The 27524-nt window shown below is 60.4% G+C and overlaps 2 protein-coding genes across 2 annotated transcripts in view; one reads left to right on the top strand and one right to left on the bottom strand.

The window, feature by feature from the left end:
- The window catches only part of MORN4 (MORN repeat containing 4), a 28498-nt gene extending 26865 nt beyond the window's left edge, over positions 1 to 1633 (bottom strand). Inside the window, exon 1 of the mRNA XM_029061324.2 lies at positions 1548 to 1633. The gene's annotated coding sequence lies outside the window, so the exon portion shown is untranslated. The remainder of the gene's footprint in view (positions 1 to 1547) is intronic.
- A 6710-nt stretch (positions 1634 to 8343) lies between these two features.
- The window catches only part of PI4K2A (phosphatidylinositol 4-kinase type 2 alpha), a gene marked incomplete at its 5' end in the record, with an annotated part of 35336 nt that continues 16155 nt past the window's right edge, over positions 8344 to 27524 (top strand). Inside the window, 2 exons of the mRNA XM_029059890.2 lie at positions 8344 to 8712; positions 24936 to 25136. Coding sequence (XP_028915723.1) covers positions 8344 to 8712; positions 24936 to 25136 — 570 coding nt within the window. The remainder of the gene's footprint in view (positions 8713 to 24935; positions 25137 to 27524) is intronic.

Here is a 27524-nt window from a genome sequence, read left to right as displayed (position 1 = left end):
CACCCAAATAGATCAATGGAATCATAGATCCATTAACAAAATAAATAAAGTAATAAATGATATATATAAATATGCACAAGTGTTGCGGGGAGGGGAAGGGGGGAGAGCGGAGGGAGGGAGCAGGGGCGATGGGGAGGGGAGGAGGAGCAGAGGGAAAGGGAGGGCTCGGTCCGGGAAGGCCTCCCGGAGGAGGTGAGCTCTCAGCGGGGCTTTGAAGAGGGGAAGAGAGGGAGTTTGGTGATGGGGATTGAGAGTGTGAGCCCCTCGTGGGACAGACCCTGGGTCCAAACTGACCTGCTTGGCATCAGCCCAGCACTTAGCACATAGTAAGCGCTTAGCAAATCCCAGCGTTGTTCACTATAGTAATAACAGTAGTAATAGTAATCAAGAGCACAGATTTGGGAGTCGGAGGTCGTGGGTTCTAATCCCGGCTCCGCCACTTGTCAGCTGGGTGACTGGGGGCAAGTCACTTCACTTCTCGGTGCCTCAGTTCCCTCATCTCTAAAATGGGGCTGAAGACTGCCAGCCCCACGTGGGACAACCTGGTGACCTTGTATCGTCTCCAGCGCTTAGAACAGTGCTTGGCACCTAGTAAGCGCTGAACAAATACCTTCATCATTATTTTGGAGAAGCAGCGGGGCTCGGTGGAAAGAGCCCGGGCTTTGGAGTCAGAGGTCATGGGTTCGAATGCCGGCCTCTGCCCCTTGTCAGCTGGGTGACTGTGGAGAAGTCACTTCGCTTCTCTATGCCTCAGTGACCTCATCTGTAAAATGGGGATTAAGACTGGGAGCCCCACGTGGGACAACCTGATTCCCCTGTGTCTCCCCCAGCGCTTACAACAGTGCTCTGCACGCAGTAAGCGCTTAACAAATACCAACATTATTATTATTATTATTCTCTGGGCCTCAGTGACCCCGACTGGAAAACGGGGATGGAGACTGTGAGCCCCACGTGGGACAACCTGATGACCCTGTATGGCCCCCAGCGCTTAGAACAGTGCTTGGCACCTAGTAAGCACTGAACAAATACCCTCATCATTATCCCCCCGGCTTCAGCGTAGCTCAGTGGAAAGAGCCCGGGCTTGGGAGTCAGAGGTCATGGGTTCGAATCCCGCCTCTGCCCCTTGTCAGCTGGGTGACTGTGGACAGGTCGCTTCACTTCTCTGGGCCTCAGTTCCCTCATCTGTCAAATGGGGATGAAGACTGGGAGCCTCAAGTGGGACAACCTGATGACCCTGGATCTCCCCCAGCGCTTAGAGCAGTGCTCTGCACCTAGTAAGCGCTTAGCAAATACCCACATTATTACTATTATCATCAGGAAAATGGGGATGATAATGTTTGAGCCCCACCGTGGGACAACTGGATTACCTTGCATCCCCTCCCCAGCGCTTAGAACAGTGCTTGGCACAGAGTAAGTGCTTCATTAATTCATTAATTCATTCATTAATTCGTTCGTTCGTTCATTCATTCATTCATTCGTCTGACCATTCTACTCGCCTGCCCCCTAGCGGCGGGGCCGGCTCGTGCCGGGCCTCCTGCCCCGCTCACCTGAGCGCCACCTCGCGGAGAGGGAAGGAAGCACCCGCCAGCTCGGAACCCCCGCCGCTGCTGCCGCCACCACCGCCTCCGCCCCCCTGGGGCTTTCTTTGCCACCGCCCGGCCTCCCGACTCCACCCCTGGAGCATCCCCGCTTCCCATTGGATGTTACCAAGGTAACCGTCAGCAACGCCGTTTCTCATTGGTCGGCGCGGAAACGCCGGCGCCATCTTTGTGCGGGGCGAGGCCCTCCGCGAGGGCCGTCTTGGACGGCGGGCACCGCCCGGCCGCCCCGACTCCACCCTTGGAGCATCGCCGCTGCTGATTGGGCGTTACCAAGGTAACCGGCAGCAACGCCGTTTCTCATTGGTCGGCTCGGAACCGCCGGCGCCATCTTTGTGCGGGGCACCTTTGTGCTTCGCCAAGGCTAATAATAATAATAATGTTGGTATTTGTTAAGCGCTTACTATGTGCCAAGCACTGTTCTAAGCGCTGGGGTAGACACAGGGGAATCAGGTAGTCCCACGTGGGGCTCACAGTCTTAATCCCCATTTTACAGATGAGGGAACTGAGGCACAGAGAAGTTAAGTGACTTGCCCACAGTCACACAGTTGACAGGTGGCAGAGCGGGGATTCGAACCCATGACCTCTGACTCCAAAGCTCGGGCTCTTTCCACTGAGCCACGCTGCTTCAAGGCTAGAGCAGTTGGAAATTCGTTTTCATTCATAATAATGATAATGTTGGTATTTGTTAATAGTAATGATGGTATTTGTTAAGCGCTTACTCTGTGCAGAGCACTGTTCGAAGCGCTGGGGGAGATACAGGGTCATCAGGTTGCCCCATGTGGGGTTCCCAGTCTTCATCCCCATTTTACAGATGAGGTCACTGAGGCCCAGAGAAGTGAAGTGACTTGCCCACAGTCACACAGCTGACAAGTGGCAGAGCCGGGATCCGGCCCAAGTGCCTGAACGAGGTTCAACCCAGCCTTCGCACTTCGCTCCCCTAAAGAAACTCTCTGAGCATTCATTCAGTCGTATTTATTGAGGACTGACTGTGTGCAGAGCACTGGACTGAGCGCTTGGAATGGACAATTCGGCAACAGATAGAGACCATCCCTGCCCAACGACGGGCTCACAGTCTAATCGATACAACAGACTTGGGGGACTCTTTTAAGCGCTAGGCTAGATACAAGATAATCGGGTTAGAGCAGCGCGGCTCAGTGGCAAGAGCCCGGGCTTTGGAGTCAGAGGTCATGAGTTCGAATCCCGGCTCTGCCACTTGTCAGCTGGGTGACTGTGGGCAAGTCACTTCACTTCTCTGGGCCTCAGTTCCCTCATCTGTAAAAGGGGGATTAAGACTGTGAGCCCCACGTGGGACAACCTGATTCCCCTGTGTCTCCCCCAGCGCTTAGAACAGTGCTCTGCACATAGTAAGCGTTTAACAAATATCAACATTATTATTATTATTATTATTATTATACAGTCCCTGTCCCACCTGGGGCTCAAAGTCTTAATGCCCCTTTTACAGATGGGGTAACTGAGGCCCAGAGAAATGAGGTCACTGGCCCAAGGTCACACAGCAGGCAAGGGGCGGAGTTGGGATTAGAACCCAGGTGCTTCTGACTCCCAGGCCGGGGCTCTTTCCAATAGACCACAATACCCTATTTATTTTGTCATTACCCTACTTATTTTGTTAATGAAATGTACAGCGCCTTGATTCTATTTAGTTACCATTGTTTTTACGAGATGTTCTTCCCCTTGACTCTATTTATTGCTGTTGTTCTCGTCTGTCCGTCTCCCACGATTAGACTGTAAGCCCATCAAACGGCAGGACTGTTCTCTATCTGTTACCGACTTGTTCATTCCAAGCGCTTAGTACAGTGCTCTGCACACAGTCAGTCCTCAATAAATACTATTGAATGAATGAACGATTAGAACCCAGGCCATTATTTTGTCATTACCCTATTTATTTTGTTAATGAAATGTACATCGCCTCGATTCTATTTAGTTGCCATTGTTTTTAGGAGATGTTCTTCCCCTCGACTCTATCTATTGCCATCGTTCTCGTCTGTCGGTCTCCCCCGATTAGACCGTAAGCCCGTCAAAGGGCAGGGACCGTCTCTATCTGTTGCCGGCTTGCTCATTCCGAGCGCTTAGTCCAGTGCTCTGCACGTAGGAAGCGCTCAGTAAATACTATTGAATGAATGAATGCTTCTCTTCCCAAATTGTCCCAGAGAATGACCCAATTCAGGGCAGAAGCCTGAGAAAGAGGAATTGCTCTGGTTAATGACAAGGCAACTTTGATACTTCCCTTAGCAACCCATTGTTGGTTAATAATAATGAGAGCGGCATTTGTTAAGCGCTTACTATGTGCCGGGCACTGTACTAAGCACTGGCTTGGAGAGAAGATGATCGGGTTGGACACAGTCCCTGTCCCACAGGGGCTTCACAAGCCTTGTATCCCTCCAGCGCTTAGAACAGTGCTGGGCACATAGTAAGCGCTTAACAAATGCCATGATTATTATTAAGTCTTAAATCCCCATTTTAATAATAATAATGATGGCATTTGCGAAGCGCTTACTATGTGCCCAGCACTGTTCTGAGCGCTGGGGGAGATACAAGGTAATCAGGTTGTCCCATGTGGGGCTCACAGTCTTCATCCCCATTTTCCAGATAATAATAATAATAATAATGTTGGTATTTGTTAAGCGCTTCCTAGGTGCAGAGCACTGTTCTAAGCGCTGGGGGAGACACAAGGGAATCAGGTTGTCCCACGTGGGGCTCACAGTCTTAATCCCCAATTTACAGATGAGGGAACTGAGGCCCAGAGAAGTGAAGCGACTTGCCCCCAGTCACGCAGCCGACAAGCGGCGGAGCCGGGATTCGAACCCCTGACCTCTGACTCCCAAGCCCGTGCTCTTTCCACTGAGCCACGCTGCTTCTCTCCGTCAAAGGGCAGGGACCGTCTCTATCTGCTACCGATCTGTCCGTTCCAAGCGCTTAGTCCGGTGCTCTGCACATAGTAAGCGCTCAATAAATACTATTGAATGAATGAATCAATGGCCCGGATCGCCCTCCCTCTTCAGCCCGCTGGTGGGCAGGGACGGTCTCTCTCTGTTGCCGAAATGTCCGTTCCGAGCGCTGAGTCCAGTGCCCTGCGCACAGTGAGCGCTCAATAAATAGCACTGAATGAATGAATGAAAAGACGACCCCCTCTCCCCACCTCCTAAGCCCCCTTTCCCCTACTTCCTCTCTTTTCGGCCTTGCGCTTGCACTTGGACGTTTACCCTTTATTCGTCCCGTCCTTATGATGATGGTATTTGTTAAGCGCTTACTGTGTGCCAAGCACTCTCCTAAGCGCTGGGGGGATACAAGTTCATTCATTCATTCGTTCAATAGTATTGATTGAGCGCTTACTATGTGTAGAGCGCTGGACTAAGCGCTTGGAAGGTACAAATGGGTAACAGATCGGGACGGTCCATGCCCTTTGACGGGCTTACGGTCTAATCGGGACTAGAGTTCATCGGGTTGTCCCAGGAGGGGGCTCCCAGTCTTCATCCCCATTTTCCAGATGAGGGAACAGAGGCCCAGAGAATAATAATAAAATAATAATGTTGGTATTTGTGCCGAGCACTGTTCTAAGCGCTGGGGTAGACATAGGGGAATCAGGTTGTCCCACGTGGGGCTCACAGTCTTAATCCCCATTTTCCAGATGAGGGAACTGAGGCACAGAGAAGTGAAGTGACTCGCCCACAGTCACACAGCCGACAAGTGGCAGAGCTGGGATTCGAACCCATGACCTCCGACTCCAAAGCCCGTGCTCTTTCCACTGATGACTCGCCCAAAGTCCCCCAGCTGACAGGCGGCTGAGTGTGGCTCGGGGCAAGAGCCCGGGCTTGGGAGTCAGAGGTCATGGGTTCGAATATCGGCTCCGCCACCTGCCAGCTGTGTGACTTTGTGCAAGTCACTTGACTTCTCTGTGCCTCAGTGACCTCAACTGTCAAATGGGGATGAAGACTGGGAGCCCCGGGTGGGCCAACCTGATCATCTTGTGTCCTCTCCAGCGCTTAGACCAGTGCTCTGCACATGGTGAGCGCTTAACGAATGCCACAATTATCATTATTATATATACACATCATTAAGAGAAGCAGCGTGGCTCCGTAGCAAGAGCCCGGGCTTGGGAGTCAGAGTTCATGGGTTCGAATCCCGGCTCCGCCGCCTGCCAGCTGTGTGACTCTGGGCAAGTCACTTCCCTCCTCTGTGCCTCAGTTTCCTCATCTGTAAAATAGGGATTAACTGTGAGCCTCGCGGGGGACCACCTGATGCCCCTGTATCTCCCCCAGCGCTTAGAACAGTGCTCTGCACCTAGTAGGCGCTTAGCAAATACCAACATTGTTATTATTGTGACTGTGGGCAAGTCACTTCACTTCTCTGGGCCTCAGTTCCCTCATCTGTCAAATGGGGATGAAGACCGTGAGCCCCACGTGGGACCACCTGATTCCCCTGTGTCTCCCCCAGCGCTTAGAACAGTGCTCTGCACCTAGTAAGCGCTTAACAAATACCCACATTATTATTATTATGCTCCAGGCCTCACCGGCTCAGTGTGAGCCCCACGTGGGACAACCCGATCGCCTTGTATCCTCCCCAGTGCTCGGCACATGGTGAGCGCTTAACAGATGCCTTCATTATCATTATTATTATCTCTGCCCATCATTAATAGAAATAAATAGAATAATAAATATGTACATATATGGACAAGTGCGGTGGAGTGGGAGGGAGGTGGGGCGATGGGGAAGGAAGGGGGAAGCTGAGGAAAAGGGGGCTGCTTGAATTGCACTTTCCAAACGTTTAGTCCAGTGCTCTGCACATGGTAAACATGGTAAACATCCCAGCTCTGCCACCTGTCAGCTGTGTGACTGTGGGCAAGTCACTTAACTTCTCTGTGCCTCAGTTCCCTCATCTGTAAAATGGGGATTAAGACTGTGAGCCCCACGTGGGACAACCTGATTCCCCTATGTCTACCCCAGTGCTTAGAACGGTGCTCGGCACATAGTAAGTGCTTAACAAATACCAACATTATTATTATTATTAAACGCTCAGTCAATATTACTGAATTGATTGAGGGAATGAATGAATGAATGAATGAATGAATGAATGAATGAATGAATGAATGAATGAATGACGCGGGGCTTCCTGCGGAACAAGGCCGGGCTGGGCGGGCCCTTCCCACGGGACAGGAAGTGACGTAACCTGACCAGCCCATTGGCCAGAGTCCGCGCCAGGGGGCGAGCTCCCCGTCTCCATGGCAACAGGGCGCCCGGTGGGCGGGGCCTAGCGCCGGGCCGCCCCCTGATTGGCCCGTCCCATTCGCAGGCGGACGCCGATTGGCCGGGTCCCTCCCCCCTCCCTTCCCCCACCGCGGCGAGCCGGGGAGGGGGGAGAAAGAAAGAGAGAGAGAGCAGAGACAGTGAGTGACGTCACCCTGCCCGCCGATTGGAGCCCGGGAGTCCGATGGGCGGGGCTTAACCTCTAGCCGCCCCCTGATTGGCCCGCTCCCCTCGGAGGCGGCCGCCGATTGGCCCGGCCCCTCCCGGGGGGCCGAGGCCAGCCGGGAAGGGAGGGGGCAGCCAGTGACGTCACCGATCGGCCCGATCCTGCGCGAGGGGGCGGGTTCCCAGGTCGCCAACAGGGTGCCGGTGGGCGGGGCCGTACGTGGAGACGCCCCTGATTGGCCCGTCTCCCTCGGAGCCGGCCGCGGATTGGCCAGGTCACTCCCCCCCCCCCCGCCTTCCCCGGGGTCGAGGCGAGCGGAGATAGAGTGACGTCCCCGAGCCGCCGATTGGACCCCGGCAGCCGGGGGCGCGGGGCCTAACGTCGTTGATCGGCCCGGCCTCCTCCCGGGAGGCCAGCCGGCAGAGGCGGTCAGTGACGTCACCGATCGGCCCGATCCCGATGTCAACAGGGGGCCGGTGGGCGGGGCTTAACACGGAGCCGCTTCTCGATTGGCTGGCCCCCTCGTAGGCGGCCGCCGATTGGCCAGGCTCCTCCTCCCTCCCCCGGCGTCGAGGCGAGCCGGAGGGGGAGCGAGTGTGACGCCACCGAGCCCGCCGATTGGATCTCGGGAGCCGGGTGGGCGGAGCCTAACGCGGAGCCGTCCCCCGATTGGCTCGCCCCCTCATAGGCGGCGGCCGATTGGCCAGGCTCCTCCCTCCCCCGAGGTCGAGGCGAGCAGGGAGAGAGGGAGAGTGAAGTCACCGAGCCCGCCGATTGGACCCCCCCCCGGGAGTCGGGTGGGCGGGGCCTAACAGGGACCCTCATCCTGATTGGCTCGCCCCCTCGAAGGCGGCCGCGGATTGGTCAGGCTCCTCCCCCGGGTCCGAGGCGAGCGGGAGGGGGGGGGAGAGAGAGAGAGAGAGCGCGCGCGCGTGACGCCACGGAGCCCGCCGATTGGATCCGGGCGGCGGATGGGCGGGGCCTAACGCGGAGCCGCTCCCCCATTGGCCGGCCCCCCTCGCAGGCGGCCGCCGATTGGCCAGCCTCCTCCCCCGGCGTCGAGGCGAGCGGGGGGAGAGCGCGCGTGACGCCACGGAGCCCGCCGATTGGCCCCGGGCGGCGGGCGGGCGGGCGGGGCCTGAGGCGGAGCCGCCCCCCGACGGGGCGGGCGCGGGCGCGGGTCGGGGCGCCGCCACAGGGGCGGTCGGGCGGGATGGACGAGAGCAGCCCGCTGGTGTCGCCGCAGCGGGCCCGGCCCCCGCCCTACGGCGGCCCCGGCTCCCCTGGCCCGCCCTCGCCCTCGCCGCCGCCGCCCCCGCCGCCGCCCCCGCCGCTGCCGGGCACCGGGGTGCGGGTCACCGGCCCGTCCCCGCCTCCCTCCGCGGGCCCGGGCCCTTCGCCTTCGGCCTCCCCGAGCCGGGGCCGCGGGCGGGACCGCGAACGGCAGCCGCTGCTGGAGCGGGGCGGGGGCGGGGGCGGGGGCGGCGGCGGCGGGGCGGCGGCGCAGGCGCAGACCCCGCGGGAGCGAGAGCGGGAGCGGGAGCGGGAGCGCAACGACTTCCCCGACGACCCCGCCTTCGCCGAGGTGGTGCGGCGGGCCGAGCGCGCCAGCCAGCGGGGCATCTTCCCCGACCGCATCTACCAGGGCTCCAGCGGGAGCTACTTCGTCAAGGACCCGCAGGGGGTGAGCTCCCCTCCCCCCGCCATCCCGCGCACGGGACGCGCCCCCGCTCGGGAGTCCCAGGTCGTGGGTTCGAATCCCGCCTCGGCCCCCTGCCAGCTGGGGGACCTTGGGGGAGTCGCTTCTCGGGGCCTCGGTTCCCTCATCTGGAAAAGGGGGGGAGGGCCGGGGGCCCCACGTGGGACCGCCTCGTTTTCCCCTGGGTCTGAGGCCCGGTGGAAAGAGCCCGGGCTTGGGAGTCACGGGTCCTGGGTTCGAATCCCGCCTCGGCCGCTTGGCAGCTGGGGGGACGGGGGGGGGGGGCGCCAGTCATTCATTCGTCCAATAGCGTCCATCGAGCGCTTCCTACGTGCAGAGCACCGGACTGAGCGCTTGGGGTGAACAAGTGGGCAACGGGGCCCGGTCACTTCTCTGGGCCTCGGTTCCCTCATCTGGAAGATGGGGGTGAGGACCGGGAGCCCCACGGGGGACGACCCGATGACCCCGTCCCTCCCCCGGCGCCCAGGACGGCGCTCGGCACGTAGTGAGCGCTTAACGGCTACCGACGTCGGCGCTACCATCCCTGGGCCCGGCGCTTCGACGGCGTCCCGTCGACGGAGCGCTCGCTGCGCACCGAGCGCCGGGCCCGGGGCTTCAGATCCATCCCTTTGGCTGGGGCGCCCACCCCGCGTGGCTCGGCGGAAGGTGCCCGCGCCTGGGAGCCCGAGGGCACGGGTTCGAGCCCCGGCTCGGCCGCCCGGCGGCCGGGGGACGCCTGCCTCTGGGCCTCGGTTCCCTCATCTGGAAAACGGGGGTTAACCGGGAGCCTCGGGGGGGGGACGACCCGCTGACCCCGTCTCTCCCCCGGCGCTTAGAACGGCCGCTCGGCACGCCGCGGGCGCTTGACAGACGCCAACGTTATCATCAGCGGTAGCATTGTCGTCGCCGGGCCCGGCGCTTCGCTTCGATTCCATCCCGTCGACGGAGCGCCGGGCCGGGCGCTTCGGGTCGGTCGGACCGACGGAAGCGCCGACTGCGGGCGAGGCACCGGACGGGGCGCTCGGAGTAGAGGAGCCCACGGTCACCCAGCTGCCGGGCGGCAGCGCCGGCGTTCGAACCCGTGACCTCTGGCTCCCCCCCTCCGGCCCCTCCGGCCCATCCCATCCCCGTGGCGAGCCCCACGGGGGGGGGGGGGGGGGCGACCCGATGACCTTGTGACACCCCCCCCCCCAGCGCTTAGAACAGTGATTTGCACATTGTAAGCGCTCAGCAAATACCACTTAGCACATACCATCGGGCTGCCCCCTCCGGGGCCCACACGTTTGTTTAACCCCCAGGTCGCGGATGAGGTCACTGAGGCCCAGAGAATAGTCACAGTTGGTATTTGTTAAGCGCTTACTCTGTGCCGAGCGCCGTCCTAAGCGCCGGGGGGACGTCGGGGTCGTCGGCCGGTCCCACGTGAGGCTCCCGGTCTTCGTCCCCGTTTTACGGATGAGGTCGCGGAGGCCCAGAGGAGTGAAGCGACCTGCCCGCGGTCACCCAGCTGACGGGCGGCGGAGCCCGGGATTGGAACCCGTGACCCTCCGACTCCCGAGCCCGGGCTCTTCCCACCGAGCCAGGCCGAGCGGACGCCGACCTCCCCCCTCGCCGGGCCGGGCGTCGCGGCCGCCCCCGCGACCGACACACGAGAGGCAGCACGGCCTCGGGGAAGGAGCCCGGGCCTGGGAGTCGCAGGGTCATGGGTTCTAATCCCGGCCCCGCCGCGCGACCTCGGGCGAGGCGCTTCGCTTCCCTGGGCCTCGGTTCCCTCGTCTGTAAAACGGGGACTGAGACCGTGAACCTCCCTCACCCCCCCAGCGCTCGGCACGGCGCCGGGCTTGGGAGCCGGAGGTCACGGGTTCGAACGCCGGCGCTGCCGCCCGGCAGCTGGGTGACCGTGGGCGAGTCACTTCCCTTCTCCGGGCCTCAGTTCCCTCCTCTGTAAAATGGGGACGAAGACCGTGAGCCTCACGTGGGACCACCCGATGACCCCGTCTCTCCCCCGGCGCTTAGGTCGGCGCTCCGCACCTAAGCGCTTAGCAGATACCGACGTTGTTATTCTCTGTGCCTCAGTTCCCTCCTCTGTAAAATGGGGGTGAAGACTGTGGGACAGCCTCCAGCGCTCAGAACGGCGCTCTGCACATAGTGAGCGCTTAACAAATACCAACGTTATCATCATCGCTCTCGTCCCAGCGCTCAGAGCGTCTGGCCTACGGGCAGCGCCTAACGCAAACCGTTATCGTTATTGATAAATGCGGTGGGTCGGTCCCGGGTCGGCGTCCGGGGGTCTGCACATCCCACGTCCGTCCCGTGGGTCCCCACGCGGTGCGTCGGCGGCCGCCGGCGCCGGCGAGGACCTCGCCCCCGACGCGTCTGTCGCCGCCGTCGCCGCTCAACCCTTCCGGGAGACGGGACGGATCTATTTTTGGCCCTTCCGCTTTAGTTTGGACCGTGGAGGTTTAGAGCCCCGAGGCCCCTCCGACGCCTTTCGCTTCTCAAATCCGTACCCAGGCTCGCTTCTCTGCCTCCGGGGGGTCCGGGGCGAGAGGTTTCCTTGGATTTTGGTCCGCCTCGGGATATGCGGGCGAGGGGGGCGGCGCCTACGTGTCCGCGACTGAGATTTTCTTGCCTGCCTTTATCCGCCTGCGCCGGAATCCATCGGAATTTGGGTCCTCTGAGGGAGTCAAATGAGGCGTCCCTGCGAAAGCAGAGCGGAACGAGAGTCTCTCCGTTCCCAACCTGTCGGTGAATGTTCGGGGGGGGGGGAACGTCAAGCTCCTTTTCGGTGAGCCAAGCTTGTGCCGATGGATCGGCGATATTTACTGAGCGCCGACCGCGCGCGGGGCGCCTTGCCGAAGGCTGGGGAGGGGGACGATGACGATGGCGTCGTATTCGTTCGGTGGCGTTTATCGAGCGCTTGCTGGGGGCAGAGCACCGTACTGAGCGCTCGGAAGGGACCCCTTGGCAACAGATAGAGACCGTCCCCGGCCAACGGCGGGCTCGCTCGCCGTCTGAACACTTACTCCGTGCCAGACACTGTACCGAGCGCCGGAGGGGATCCAAGCAGAGTGAGTCGGACGCGGTCCCCGCCCCACGCGGGGCTCACGGTCTCGATCCCCGTTTTCCCGAATAGGGAACCCGAAGCACAGAGGAGTGAAGGGACTTGCCCACGCTCGCTCAGCTGACGAGCGGATGAGGTCACCGAGGCGACACAGAAGTGACTTGTCCACAGTCAGCTGACGAGGGGCAGAGCCGGGATCCGAACCCGGGACCTCCGACTCCCGAGCCCGGGCTCTGTCCGCCGAGCCCCGCTCCGTAGGTGCCCGGCGAATCCCGCGATGATTCGCGAAGGATTCTTATCGCAGCCGGCCCTCTTCCCCGTACTGAGAAGCAGCGAGGCTCCGTGGCAAGAGCCCGGGCTTGGGAGTCGGAGGTCATGGGTTCGGATCCCGGCTCCGCCGCTCGGCAGCTGGGTGGCTGTGGGCCAGTCGCTTCTCTGGGCCTCGGTGACCTCATCTGCAAAATGGGGGTGAGGACCGTGAGCCTCACGTGGGACAGCCCGATGATCCTGTATCTCCCCGGCGCTTGGAACGGTGCCCGGCACATAGTAAGCGCTTAACGAACACCAACCTTATTATTGTTACCGCGCGGGAATCAACCTGGCTCTTCAGAAGAACCCGGGATTGAGAAAGTCGAAGGCAGGAAGTCATTCCGATTTGAGGCCGAGTTCCCCGTGCCGATACGCGCCGCTGTTCCTCTTCTCGGGGCTGTCGATCAGATCTGCTTGTTTCCTGAGATGACGTGTCCAGAGGGGGCCTGCCCCGCCCCCCCCCCCCAAAAAGCCCCTCGGTTCAGCGGGCGCCTACGTGGACGAACTGTCGAAACCAAGCCCGCCGCCCCGTCGGGGGTTAATTCATTCATTCACTAGTATTTATCGAGCGCTTCCTATGTGCAGAGCACTGTACTAAGCGCTTGGAATGGACAGGTCGGTAACAGAGACGGTCCCTGCCCTCTGACGGGCTCACGGTCTCATCGGGGGAGACGGACGGACGAGAACGACGGCGATCAAGAGAATCGAGGGGATGAACATCTCATTAAAACGATAGCCAATAAATGGGGAACCTCTCCTCCCGAGGGCCTCGGAGAGTTTGAAAGTCTCGGGCCTCTGGCCGTTGAATTCTGAGTGAAAACGGTTCCCAAAGAGACTCCTAAATTAAGCCCCCCCCCCCCCCCCCCCCTCTGTTCCCTTTTTTGGCTTCACGCGAGGAGGGAGCGTTTTCGGTCGACGGAGGCGAAGGAACCTATTTTACCGGGGTACCTTTCTTTAAAAGAAGAGCGAACGAGGTGAGCCGAGGTGCGATCCGGGGGAGCGGCAGAGGCGGGCGAGAGGGGGAGGCGGCGGGGGGCAGGGTCTCGGTAACGCGGCGGGTGCCCTGCCATCTTTTTCGCCTGAATTCCAGGGAATGAATCATCTCCGGGAGAGGAACGTAGCAGGATCGAAGTCTCTCGCCCTCGCCAAGGCGGCTCATTTTGGAGAGGAGACGGCCGCGTGTCAAACCTCTCGGATCCCGGGCCTCGGTGTCACCGCGGGGGGCGGGGGGGGGGGGGGACGACACGCGTGATGCGGGGGCGCGTTTTTCCACCTGGGCCTCGTGCCAGTCCACGCGGGCCCTTCGCGGGGTGTCGTCCTAAAGGCGGGGGGGCCCGTGGCTCGAGGGCCCGGTTCCCGCCGGGGCTTCCGCTTCCTCCTGAAAAGAGGAGAAGGCCCGAGGTGGCGTCCGAGTCATTCCTTCAGTCGTTCCGTCGCATCTGTGGAGCGCTTACTGTGCGCGGGGCACTGTCCTCGGCGCTTGGGGAAGCGCAGCCCGGCGATAAACGGTGACATTTCCTGCCTGATGGCAGGGGTGGGGAGAACGGGCCGCTCTCGGGAGGGCTTTGCTCGGTGGAAATCGAAACGCAGCTAGGGCCTGGAGGGAGTGACTTTAGCGGATATCCGAGACTCGGGGGGCTCCGGTTCCTTTCCCGGAGCATTTCACTGGCCGGGGAGCTTGAAAGGTTGGGAGCCCCCCGGCCCGAGCGGTGGTTCTTTTTTGCGCGCTCTTCCTGCTACTGCCCCCGTAATTCCGGATCACAGGTTATCCCTGTCGTCGTCGTCGGTGGTATTTGCTGACCGTGTGCTGTGCACGAGTTGGTAGGCGAGTTTTCCCTGCCCGCAACAAGCTTCCAGCTGTGTGACTTTGGGCAGGTCGCCTAACTTCTCGGTGCCTCAGTTCCCTCATCTGTCAAATGGGGATGAAGACCGTGAGCCCCACGTGGGACAACCTGATTCCCCTGTGTCTACCCCAGCGCTGACCACGGTGCTCGGCACATAGTAAGCGCTTAACAGATACCAACGTCGTCGTCGTCACCGGTCTCGAAGGGGAGACGTCCCCCCGTCCTCAGTGGGAAGAGCCCGGGCTTGGGAGTCAGAGGTCTCGGGTTCGGGTCCCGGCTCGGCCAGCCGGGTGACTTTGGGCAAGTCTCCGGGCCTCGGTGACCTCCTCTGGAAAATGGGGATGGAGACCGGGAGCCCCACGTGGGACGACCACGATCACCTTGTATCCTCCCCGGCGCTTAGAACGGTGCTCGGCACCTAGTAAGCGCTTAACGGATGCCAGTATTACCATTAGCATTAATAGATGCCATAATTATCCTTATTATGAGGAGGTCTGGAGTCAGTTGTCATCTCCCGGCCCCGAACGAGGCGGGGGTGGGTCCGAGTGATGCGGAGAAGCCGCCGTCCTCGTCCCGGAGGAGATCCCGGCCGTTCCCCGCCGGGCCGCCCGGGGCCCGGCGAGGATCGTCTCTCATCTCGTGCTGCCCGCTTTATCCGGAGCGGCTTCCCGCCGGACCAAGCCCCGCTTTCCCTCCGACCCACCTCCTTGGGAAGCCACCTCGACCTAGCGAGCGAGAGGGCAGGGATGAAAACTCTCATGTCCCCCGAAAATGTCCGGCCATTTCTGGTCTCCAGCAGACCAGTATCCAACACGCCGTTCCCCTTCCTCCCCCACCCAGCTCCCAACAGACAAGCTCCAACAACAACAACAACAAAAAAACCAAGCCAAACTCAAAACCTGGAACAGAACCTTTAAAAAGAATGACCGTATGGGGTTTTTTTATAGATTGATTCATTTATTTGATTTTCCCAGGCTACCGTAGAATGGAAAGCTCCTAGAGGAAAAGGATGGTCCCGTGTACTGCATCCAATATACTTTGAGCACTCAGGGAATTTCATGTAGTATTTACGGTATGAAATGTTTTTTTTTCAATCGCTTATCGGGTGTCAGGCACTGGGGCAGATACAAGCTAATCTGGTTGGACAAAGCCCGGGTCCCGTGTGGGGTTCACGGTCTCAATCTCCACCTTACGGATGAGATTACCGAGACGCAGAGGACTGCGCTGACTTGGCCGGGGTCATTCAGCAGACGGGTGACCTAGTTGGAATTAGAACCCGGAGCCTCTGACTCCCGGGCCACAGTGCAACTCCAACTTCGAGTCACGCTCCTCTCATGCCTCGATCTCGCCTGTCTCGCCGCCGATCCCCGAGCCCCCTCTTTCCTCTTCTCCCGATCCCTAACGAGGTTGGTATTTGTTAAGGGCTCACTGTGTGCAGAGCACTGTTTAAGCGCTGGGATAGATCCAGGGTCATCGGGTCGTCCCACGTGAGGCTCACAGGCTGAATGCCCATTTTACGGAGGAGGTCACCGAGGCACAGAGCGGTGAAGTGACTTGCCCACAGTCCCACAGCTGACAAGTGGCAGAGCCGGGACCCCTTCTGACTCGCCCCCTCTGTTCTTCCCCACCCCCCCCCCGTCCCGGCCCCACAGCACTTACGTACGTTGCTCTGATTTCTTCCTTTTAATATTAACGTCTTTTCTCCCCCCCCCCCCCCGAGACTGTAGGCTCATTGTGGGGAGGGAATGCGCCGGTTTATTGTTGTGTCGTATTCTCCCAAGCGCTTGGTACAGTGCTCTGCACACAGCGAGCGCTCAATAAATACGACCGAACGGATGAACTACTAAACTCGATGCACCCCGAGGCACTCTCCGGGGTGTCGTCATAAGGCCGGGGTGCCGGCGGTTTGAGGGCCTGGTTCCTGCCGGGGCTTCCGCTTCCTCCTGAAAACGGGAGACGGCCCGAGGTGGTGTCTGATTCATTCGGTCGTATTTATTGAGCGCTTACTCTGTGCAGAGCACTGGACTGAGCGCTTGGAATGGACGACTGGGCGACAGATGAGACCATCCCCGCCCGAACGGTCTCTACGGCGGGAACAAAGCAGAGTCATCAAGATAAATAGAATCGTGGCGGTTTACACCTCGTTAACAAAATAAATAGGGTAATAAATAACATATACAACTATGCACGGGGCTGAGGGGAAGGGGGAAGAGCGGGGGCTGCGGGGGAGGAGGAGCAGAGACTTAGCCCTTACGTAGAGTGTGTTTCTCGGGGAAATCTTGATTATCTATTAAGGATTATCTATAAAAATGACTCCCCCTCTGGAGTGTAAACTCAAAGTGATAATAATAATGTTGGTATTCGTTAAGCGCTTACTATGGGCAGAGCACTGTTCTAAGCGCTGGGGGAGACACAAGGGTGAGGTGAGGAACTTGTCCACCAACTCAACTGTAGTCTTCCAAGCTCTTAGTCCGGAGCTGCGCGCACAGTAAGCGCTCGGTGAGTACTCTGGATCGACTGAGGAGGAAAGCTTCACAAGCGGGTTTTGAGGTTATGGGGAAGTACTCTTCGGTTGTGACTCCGGGGCACACGTAGCTTCCCATCCGCTCGCTTCCCCTCCCCGGGGAAGAAAAAGTGTAGAAGGTCAGCCTCACGTTCATTCGGGAGTATTTATTGAGCGCTTACTGTGTGCAGGGCACTGTCCTGAGCGCTTGGAACGGACAATTGGGCGACGGAGAGAGACGATCCCTGCCCAGCCACGGGCTCTTTAAGCTTGGCAGAACTCTCGGATCCAGAGGTTCTCTTAGTAGGATTGATTCGTCCCTAGCCCCGCCGGTCCTCTCTAAGGCGCCAGCTGGGATGAACAGCTTGTCCTCCTCTCATAGGAGCAACCTGAGCTGGTCAGGGTTTTTTGTTTTTTAACGATAATAATAATAATGTTGGTATTTGTTTGCTCGGTATGTGCCGAGCACTGTTCTAAGCGCCGGAGTAGATAGAGGGTTATCAGGTCGTCCCACGCGAGGCTCACGGTCCCGGCTCCGCCACTTGTCAGCTGCGTGAGTGTGGGCAGGTCACTTCACTTCTCTGGGCCTCAGTTACTTCATCTGTGAAATGGGGATTGACGGTGAGCCTGTCTCTCCCCCAGCGCTTAGAACAGTGCTCCGCACCTAGCGAGCGCTTAACAAATACCAACATTATTTTTATTATTCATCCCCATTTTCCAGATGAGGGAACGGAGGCACCGAGAAGTGAAGTGACTTGCCCCGAGTCACACAGCTGACGGGGGGGGGGCGGAGCTGGGATTCGAACCCGTGGCCTGCGACTCCTAAGCCCGGGCTCTTTCTGAGCCACGCTGGCATTTGTCTCCCCTCGATTGACTGCTGCTCTCCCAGGAACGGTCCCTGGCCCGGCGGTGGCGGTTAGCTGGGGCCACACCTGGCCATGGGAGGTTTTGGGCAGAGACCCGCTGCAGCAGGGGCTGCTGGGAGGTTTATTATTATTATTATTATTATCATCAATAATAATAGTAATAATTGTGGTATTTAAGCGCTACTGGGTGCCAGGCACTGCATTAAGCACCGAGTGGGTCAATTTCCCGCTTTATTGCCATCGTCCTCGTCTGCCCGCCTCCCCCGATTAGACTATAAGCCCGTCAGAGGGCAGGGACGGTCTCTGCGCGTTGCCGATTTGTCCGTTCCAAGCGCTCCGTCCAGTGCTCTGCTCATAGGAAGCGCTCAATAAATACGATCGAATGAGCGTTGAATGAATGAATTTCCGGGACACTTCGTCGGTTGTCCAGGGCAAGAGATCTCCTTGAACTTTGGTCCGTCTCGGAATACACGGGGGCGGGTCGGATCCCGACCCCGTCCCACGTGGAGCTCACGGTCTCGATCCCCATTTCACAGATGGGGCGACTGGGGCCCAGAGAGGGGAAGGGACGGACTTGCCCGAGGTCACCCAGCAGGCGAGTGGCGGAGCCGGGATCAGAACCCGTGACCTTCTGACGCCCGGGCCCGGGCTCTTTCCACCGTGCCGTGCTGCTTCTCGCCAAGGCGGGCGACCCCGGGGTCCCTCGCACCCCGGACCTGGCATCCGGTTGCCGAGGGGCCGGCGGGATATTTCGGTCATCGAGCAAGCAGGGGTATTTATCGAGCGCCTGTTAGGTGCAGAGCACTGATCTGAGCGCTTGGGAGAGTACAGTACAGCAGAAATAGCTGATACGTTTCCTGCCCGTAATGAGCTGGGGAGACAGACGTTAATATGAATAAATCAGTATAATAAATAATTTAAGGATATGTACAGAAGTGCCGTGGGGCTGGCGAATATCAAATGCCCGAAGGTCACAGATGCGAATGCGTAGAGGGAAGGGAGACCGAGCCGGGGAAGGGAGGGGAAGGCCTCATGAAGAATATTTGTATCTGTTATTTGTTACTCTATTTCGTTAAGGATGTGTAGGTCTGGGCAGCCCCGTGGCTCAGTGGAAAGAGCCCGGGCTTGGGAGTCAGAGATCATGGGTTCGAAACCTGCTCTGCCACTCGTCAGCTGTGTGACCGTGGGCAAGTCACTTCACTTTACCTCATCTGTAAAATGGGGGCGAAGACCGGGAGCCTCCCGTGGGACGACCCGATGACCCTGTCTCTCCCCCAGCGCTTAGAACAGTGCTCTGCACATAGGGAGCGCTTGACAAATACCAACATTATTATTATTAGATAGCGACGATTCTATCCATCTTGATGATATCGATGCCGGACTACTCGTTTCGTTTCGCTGGCCGTCTCCCCCCGGCTAGACCGCGAGCCCGTCGTTGGGTGGGGACGGTCTCTGTCTGTTGCCGAATTGTACACTCGGAGCGCTTACTGCAGTGCTCTGCACCTAGTAAGTGCTTAACAGATACCAACATCGATATTATCGTTGTTAGATACGGGGCCATCGGGTCGTCCCACCCGAGGCTCACAGTCTTCATCCCCCATTTTACAGACGAGGTGACCGAGGCCCAGAGAAGTGACTTGCCCGCAGTCCCACAGCTGACGAGTGGCAGAGCCGGGATTCGAACCCCTGATCTCTGACTCCCAAGCCCGGGCTCTTTCCACGGTGCTCTGCGCATAGTATTTGAATGAAGGAAGAAGATGGGACCTTTTTTTGTGCCGTGAGCATGGCGGTGCGGGGTACGTGGAGGGGAAGGGACCCCCAGGCCCGAGGGAGGACGCGGGGAAGGGGGCGGCGGCCGGGGAGCGGAGCGCGCGGGCCGGGCCGCGGTCCGGGGGTCGGTGAGGCGGGGGAAGGTGGGACGAGCCGACGGTAAGGGGTTTCTCTTCGACGCGGGCAACCTTTGGACGTTCTTAAGAAGGGGGCGACGCGTGGGCCAGACGGTTTTGTCGACGCGTGGTGGGGAGAACGTGCGGGGTTCAGCTCCCCCGGAGAAGGGGCTTCAGAAGAAGCAAGAGGTCTGAGAGGACCGAAGGGCCCAGTTCATTCATTCGGTAGTATTTACGGAGCGCCTCCTACGTGCAGAGCCCTGGACCGAGCGCTTGGGACGAACAGGTCGGCGACCCTTTGACGGGCTCACGGTCTAATCGGGGGAGACGGACGGACAAAAACAGGACGACGTGATTGCCATAAATAGAATCAAGGGGATGGGCGCCTCATTAACAAAATAAATCGGGGAATAAAAATACGTGCAAATGAGCAGAGTGCTGAGGGGAGGGGAGAGGGGGAGGAGCAGAGGGAAAGGGGGCTTAGCTGAGGGGAGGTGAAGGGGGAGCAGAGGGAAAAGGGGCAGCTCAGTCTGGGGAGGCCCCTTGGAGGAGGTGAGCCCTCGGTAGGAGCTGTATAACAATAACGATGTGGGTATCGGTTAAGCGCTTCCTATGCGCAGAGCACCGTTCGGAGCGCTGGGGGAGATCCGGGGCGATCGGGTCGCCCCACGTGAGGCTCGCCGTCTTCATCCCCGTTTGTATCCACTCCGAGAGAAGCAGCGCGGCACGGTGGATAGAGCACGGGCCTGGGAGTCAGGAGGGCGTGAGCCGCAGTGCCGGCCGCGCCGTGGGACGTTGGCTAAGTCGCTTCAGTTCTCCGGGTTTCAGCTCCCTCGTCTGTAAAACGGGGGTGGAGACGGTGAGCCCCACGTGGGGCAACCGGACTGCCTTGCACCCACCCCAGCGCTCAGTACGGTGCCCGGCCCGTAGTAAGCGCTTCACGGGTGTCATGACTACCGCCGTTATCATACGAGAGAGGCTCGCACGTCTCGCTTGAAAGCAGCGTGGCTCGGTGGAAAGAGCCCGGGCTGGGGAGTCGGAGGTGGCGGGTCCTAATCCCGGCTCCGCCGCCCGTCGGCCGCGTGATCCCGGGCGAGTCGCTCGACTTTCTCGATGCCTCGGTTACCTCCTCCGTAAAACGGGGATGGAGACCGTGAGCCCCGAGCGGGACGGTCCGATCGCCTTGGATGGGCCCCCCTCTGTTCGGAACGGTGCCTGGCACGTAGTGAGCGCGGAACGGACACCGTCGTCATTATTGATGCGGGATTGAGGCCTGGCCCCGAAAGGGAAGAGGGGCTTGCTCCGAGGGGATTTGGCTCGGCGGGCGATGACGCTGCGCTCGCCGGTGAAGGAGCCGAATTCAGCCGATTCCCAAAGACCGATGTAATATCTGGCGTCTCCCGAGGGACCGTGGGACGAGCTGGCTTACCGCATGGCTCAGCGGGAAGAGCCCGGACCTGGGAGTCAGAGGTCATGGGTTCGAATCCCGGCTCTGCTGCCTGTCAGCTGTGTGGCTGTGGGCAAGTCACTTCACTTCTCTGGGCCCCAGTTCCCTCATTTGTCAAACGGGAATGAAGACCGGGAGCCTCACGTGGGACACTATGATGACCCTGTATCTGCCCCAGCGCTTAGAACGGGGTCCTGCACATAGTAAGCGCTTAACAAATACCAACATCGTCATTATTGTTATTATTATTACCACCGGTCAGCGTACGCTAGGGAGAGGGCGGGCTGGAGGCCCCAGGGTTCGTGCCGGGCGATGCCGCCCGGCCAAGGGGGTGGCCGCAGCCTTTATTCGTTGATTCGGTTGTGTTTATTGAGCGCTCACTGGGTGCGGAGAACCGTACTGAGCGCTTGGAACGGACAGTTCGGCGGCAGAGAGAGACAGTCCCTGCCCGTGGACGGGCTCACGATCTAATCGGGGGAGACGGACGGACAAAAACCAGACAGCCTGATCGCGATAAATAGAATCAAGGGGATGGACGCCTCATTAATAAAATAAATAGGGGAATAAAAAGGTAGAGGTATCTCCCAGGGCACGGGGGGGGGGGCGTCGAAGGGAATTGTCTGCCCCTTTGGGTCCCGAGACTTCCCGAGAGGGGGACGGGTCCGAGGAGCCCCTTCCCGGCCGTCGGGGCGGGTGGTCACCTGGAGGTCTCCCCAGATAGAGCGGGCCCTTTGGGGGCCGCGGCCCGAAGGGTCTCCGAAAGGGGGGCCGAGATATCCCGGGGAAGCCGGGCATTCCTCGTGACTCTCGGGCCCCTCCAGTCGCCGGAGGGACCGCCGGATGGATTCTGTGGAGGGCCGTGTTGGCGGCCTGGCCCCTCTGCCGCGTAGAATGCCGCCGGGAAAGGCGGAGGACTCTCTGAGCGTCAGCGGGTGGGAGTGTGTGAGGCACGGGGTAGGAGGGGGCGCCCGCCTCCCCGTCGTTCAGGACTGGGATCGCTTCGGGAAATGTGGGTCGCGCAGCTGAACGAGCAGACCCGAGCCGCACAGCCGGAAGCGCCGGGGCCCGGTGGGAGTCCTGCCTTAATAATGATAATGTGGCTCTGTAAGCGCTTACTACGCGCAGAGCGCCGGTCTAAGCGCCGGGGTAGATACGGGGTCATCAGGTTGTCCCACGTGAGGCTCACGGTCGGTCCCCGTTTTACAGATGAAGCAACCGAGGCACGGGGATGTTAAGTGACCTGCCCACCGTCAGGCAAGTGACAGGCGGCGGAGCCGGGATTCGAACCCGTGACCTCGGACTCCCAAACCCGGGCCCTTTCCGCCGAGCCGGGCCGCTTCCAATCCCGGCTCCGCCGTCTGTCCGCCGGGTGACCTTGGGCAAGTCGCGTAACTTCCCCGGGCCCGGGTTACCTCATCTGTAAAACGGGGATTAAGGGCGGGAGCCCCGGGTGGGACGGGGGACGGGGGGGGGGCCGCGTCCGACCGGATCGGCCTGTACCCGCCTCGGCGCTTAGAACGGTGCTGGGCACACGGTAAGCAACTGACAAGTCACGTCGGGGTGGTTATTATTTAAACGTGAGATGAAAGGCTGGCCGGAAGTGGCGCCGCTCGAAAGAAGGCCCGGGGCCTAGGCCGACCGCTGACGCGCAGCGTACGGGGACGGGTCGCACGCCGAGCCGAGAATGAATCATGCCGTCCAGGCGGTCAAGGCGGCATTATTGACTCTCGTGTCTCGGAACAAATGAGCAAGCCGGCGTCGGGGTCGGGGAGCGACCGGACCGGGGGCCGCAACGGCCCCGGAGGACTCAGCGCCCCGAAGCTTCCTCCCCACTGACGCGGTGCCCGGCGCACAGCGCTCGACAGTTAACCCGTCGATCGACGGGTCGATGGGGGATCAGGTTCTCCTCCGGTGACAGAAGACGGTGTCCCTCGGGGGAAGGGAACCTTGAGTCCTTGGCTACCGTGAAGAGGGCAGAGCCCGGGAGCCGAGCCCTTCTGTCGCCGTCGTGACTCGCGGCTTCTTCGGCCGGCTCGCGCTTCCAGAATTTATGAGTCCAGGGCGGATTCGTGTCCCTGTGAGGTCACGGCAGGGCTTCCCCAGGGCTTGAGCAGCTACCAAAGGTGGGACGATCTCCTGGGAGCCCCGAGACTTGAGTTCTAATCCCGGGTCCCCCCCACTTGCCCGTGGTGTGGCCCTGGGACAAGGCCCTTCTGGGCCTCAGTTTCCCCCTTTGTACAGTGGGGATTAAATACCTGGTCTTTCCCCCCTTAGACTGTGAGCCCCATGTGGGTCAGAGACTAATTTGATTTTATTGCGGCGTGGCTCGGTGGAAAGAGCCCGGGCTTGGGAGTCAGAGGTCGTGAGTTCGAACGCCAGCTGTGGGACTTGTGGGCAAGTCACTTCACTTCTCAGGGCCTCAGTTCCCCTCATCCGTCAAATGGGGATTAACTGCGAGCCTCACGTGGGACGACCTGACGACCCTGTATCTCCCCCAGCGCTTAGAACGTGGTAAGCGCTCAACAGATACCAACATTATCGTTATTATTGCATCCACTCCGGCGCTTAGCACAGTGATCGGCGCTTAGGAAGGGTTTAGCGGATACGGTGCCGAATTTCTTTTATTCTGAGATCAGTCTCCGTTTCCCGCCGAGATCCGAGGGCTCTTTCAGTTCAGTTCATATCTCCTGAGCCCTCGCATTCTTTCAGGCTTGTTCTCGGTACTGAATTCCACGCCTGGGCCTCCAGAAGAGGGCACTGGGCACTCAGTGGGCGCTCGATAAATAATCGGTTGTATTGAGCGCTCACCGTGTGCCGAGCACCGGGCGAGTGCACTGGAACGGTAGGACAGATTCTGTGCCCCCGGTGAGCTCACGGTCTAGAGTGGGAGACGGGCTTCAATGTAAATAAATAAATTACGCTTCCTGCCTGAGGGCCGTGGGGCTGGGAGCGGAGGGACGACTAAAGGGAGCGAGTCCGGGCGACGCAGGAGGGGGTGGAAGAAGAGGAATTGAGGGCTTAGTCAGGGAAGGCCTCTTGGAGGATCCGACAAGGCGTAACAACGCGACCGGAGATAGAACGGGGCTGGGGGAGCGAAGGGCAGAGCCAGCTATCGGCGACAGGAGGGAGACCGGCAAGGGAGGGCAAAGGACATCCCGGGCGGGGCCGTCCGAGGGCCGTCTCCAAAATCCCGGCTTCGGCCGCGTCGGGTCACGCCCTCTGTCTTCCGTCGAGGTGCGGGGAAGGGGAGCGGAGATCGGAAGAGGGGGTTGAGCGGACCGGTGGGCAACCGTCGGAGGCGGTTGAGGAGCGGGGAGATGGGCGCGGGGTGATTTTTTTTTTTTTTTTCTTTTAGAGAAATGATCCAGGGGTCAGGTCGAAGCGTGGACCGGAGAGGGGGAGAGGCGGGAGGCAGGGAGGTCAGCGAGGAGGCTGACGCGGTAGTCGGGGCGGGGTGTGGTGAGCGCTCGGCCCAGCGGGGCGACGGTTCTGGATGGGGGAGGAGAGGGCGGATCCTAGAGACGTCGTTCTAGCGGTAAGCCGGCGGTCTCTGACCGGTCCATCCAGCAGGGGTACTTAGTGAGGGCCCGCTGGGTGCCGAACGTTGCGATGAGCGCTCGGGACAGAAGTGGTAAACGCACTCCCTGCCTGCAACTAGCTTACGGCGTAGAGGGCCGGCTTCTCCCTACTTGTCCCCGATTCAACCCGCCGTGACCCTCCTGACGGTGATAACAGTCGCGGCCTCAGCGGAGTGCTTCCTCTGTGCCGAACGCCGTGCGAGGTGCCGAGGAGGATACGGGGGTCCCGTGAGTAATAAGAACCGTGGTACCTCTTAAGCGCGCGCCATGAGCCGGACGTGGTTCTGAGCGCCGGGGTGGATTCGAGCAGATGGGGCTGGACGCGGTCCCCGTCCCACACGGGGCTCCCGACCTCCACCCCCATTTCACAGATGAGGTGACCGAGGCCCGGAGAGGCGAAGCGACTCGCCCGAGGCCCCGCAGCTGACAAGCGGCCGAGCCGGGATTAGAACCCGCGACCTCCCGACTCCCAGGTCCGGGCTCCAGCCGCTAGGCCGTGCTGCCTCCCCTGAAGTGCCGAGGCCTCCCGAAGGGTCCCCTCCTGGAGCAGCCCCTGCCCCCTCCATCCCCGGCCAGGCCCTCCTCTCGGCCCCCCCCCGGGGCTCGCGTCCGTTTTCCGTTCGGCCCGATTCCGTCGGAAGGTCCGGCTGCTCGCCGCTGGCCCCTTGTCCCCTCCCCCCCCCCCACCCCCACCCTTCTCCTCTGTCCCCGCAGAAGATCATCGGCGTTTTCAAGCCCAAAAACGAAGAGCCGTACGGCCAGCTCAACCCCAAGTGGACCAAGTGGCTGCAGAAGCTCTGCTGTCCCTGCTGCTTTGGCCGCGACTGCCTGGTTCTCAATCAGGGCTACCTCTCGGAGGCCGGGGCCAGCCTCGTGGACCAGAAGCTGGAACTCAACATCGTGCCCCGCACTAAGGTAGGGTGGGCGGGACTGGTGCCGCTGGGGATCCCCGGAGGACCGGGGTCCCCCCGGAGTTCAGTTCAGTCGGGTGTTTTGAGCACTTAACCGCACTGAGCTCTTGGGGGAGTCCGATATGACCGTAAACAGGCGCATCCCCTGTCCGCAACAGAGGACCGGGATCTCTTCCCCCGCCCCGCCCCGCCCCGGGGGGGCTGGCCGGCGTGCTCCGGGGGTCTCTGGAAGTCCAGAGAGGCCGCCCGACTAAATGCAGGCGGCCTTCTCGGACCTTTCGAGCAGCGGAAAGGCCGAGGCTCAGACCGGCGCGGGGTCTCTTCAGACCCCTCCCCCTCGCCCGGTCAACGGGGGCAGGAGGCCGCGTCTCCAGTCCCCACTCTGCTTCCCGCTCGCCTCGGCCGGTTGGATTCTCGCTCTCTTCCTCAGCTTCCCCCACTTGAAAACCCCAAGCTTTACCCTCGGGCGCAAAGGGGCCCACGAAGGCATTTTTAAGCATCTGGTCCGGCAGAGCCCTTTCTCTCCTGGCAGGCCTCTCCACCGAGCTCACCTCATGCTTTCTCCGCTTTCTAGCAGCCGACCGCTCCCCTCGCTCTCCCTACCGACGTCTCTCCTTGCAGTCAGCCCACCGGCCCGCCTCGTTTCCCAGGTCACCCAGGGGGTTGGGGTTCGGCGGGACGGACGGCCTTTTGGGCTTCTCGTCGCGGGAAAGCCGAGGTCGGACCGAGTCCCGTGGGCGGAAAAGGCGACGCCCGAGCGGGTCCTCGCGGCCTCCCCCCCCCCCCCCCCCGGGACCACCGGGATTCCAGCAGCTGATGCAGACGGGGCTGGGCCCCCACGGAGGCTAATCCCGAAAGAATAACTCAGTAATCCCTTCCCGGGCCCGTGGCTGGCTCCAACTCCTGGGGAGGTTTCAAGTGTTCAAAGCTTCAGGGCCGTTCTCTAACCCCGGCGGCAGCGCTACGGAGTGTCGGGGGAGGGAGGGGGGTCACGTCCCCTCCCTTCCGCCTCGATTTCCCAGTCGACCCATCGGTCGATGGCATTTACGGAGCGCTTACCGCGTGCAGAGCACCGCGGTAGGTGCTTGGGGACGTACAGTATCGCGGACTTGGTGGAGACGATCCCCGCCTACAGGGCGATGATAGTCAACGAGGGGAGGCAGATGTTAAAATTCATCCGTTCGATCGTATTTATTGAGCACTTACTGTACTCACATTAATAAAATAGAGCAGTAAATACGTACAAATATATACAAGTGCTGTGGGGAGAGGAAGGGGATAGAGCGGAGGGAGGGACTAGGGGTGGAGGAGCAGAGGGAAAGGGAGGGCTCAGTGTGGGAAGGCCTCCCGGAGGAGGTGAGCTCTCAGCGGGGCTTGGAAGAGGGGAAGAGTTTGGCGGAGGCGAGGAGGGAGGGCCATCCGGGACGGCGGTTAGGACGTGGACCGGGGGTCGACGGCGGAACAGGTGAGAAGGGGGGACGGTGAGGAGGCGAGCGGCGGAGGAGCGGAGCGTGGGGGGGGGGGGGGGGATGGAGGAGGAGAGAGGGGAGGGGAGGTGGGAGGGGGCAAGGGGATGGACAGCTTGGAAGCCAAGAGCGAGGAGTTTTTGTTTCGTGAGAAGGTTGGTAGGCAACCACTGGAGGTTTCTGAGGGAGGGGAGTGGCACGCCCAGAGCCTTTCTGGAGAAAGGTGATCCAAGCCACGGAGTGAAATACAGACCGAAGCAGGGAGAGACAGGAGGATGGGAGATCAGAGAGGAGGCTGAGGCAGTCATCCGGTCGGGATATTATGAAAGATTGTACCGGCAAGGTGGCAGATTGGGTGGAGGGGAGGGGCCGGATCTCGGCCCTGTTGTGAAAATAAATTGTGGATCGAGGAAACGGCGAGTGGAAAGATATGGACGGGAGTGCTGCCGGGGCGGGGTGAGAGCCGAAGTGCCGAGTGCAGATCTGGGCAGAGGGGAGGGAGGAAAGGGAAAAGGTCCGCGGTGCAGTGGATAGAGCCGGGGCCCGGCCGCCAGAAGGACCTGGGTTCCGATCCCGGCTCGGCCACCTGTCTGCTCTGCGACCTTGGGCAGATCACTTCACTTCTCTGTACCTGTGTTACCTCGTCCGTAAAATGGGATTGATGGAGCGTTAGCTCCAGGCGGGGTGGGACGGGGATTGCGTCCGATCTAATAATGATAACGATGGTATTTGTTAAGCGCCAACTCTGTGTAAAGCACCGTTCCAAGTGCCGGAATAGATGCGAGCTAACGAGGTTGGACACGGTCCCTGCCCCACGTGAGGCTCACACTCTTAATCCCCGTGTCACAGACGAGGTAACTGAGGCGCGGGGAAGCGAAGCTACTTGCCCAGGGTCCCGCAGCAGACAGGTGGCAGAGCCGGAATTA

The sequence above is a fragment of the Ornithorhynchus anatinus genome, chromosome 3, assembly GCF_004115215.2.
Source record: "Ornithorhynchus anatinus isolate Pmale09 chromosome 3, mOrnAna1.pri.v4, whole genome shotgun sequence".
NCBI classification, from domain to species: Eukaryota; Metazoa; Chordata; class Mammalia; order Monotremata; family Ornithorhynchidae; genus Ornithorhynchus; species Ornithorhynchus anatinus.
Note: the sequence above shows the minus strand (reverse complement) of the source record. Positions and strands in the feature narration are given on the sequence as shown.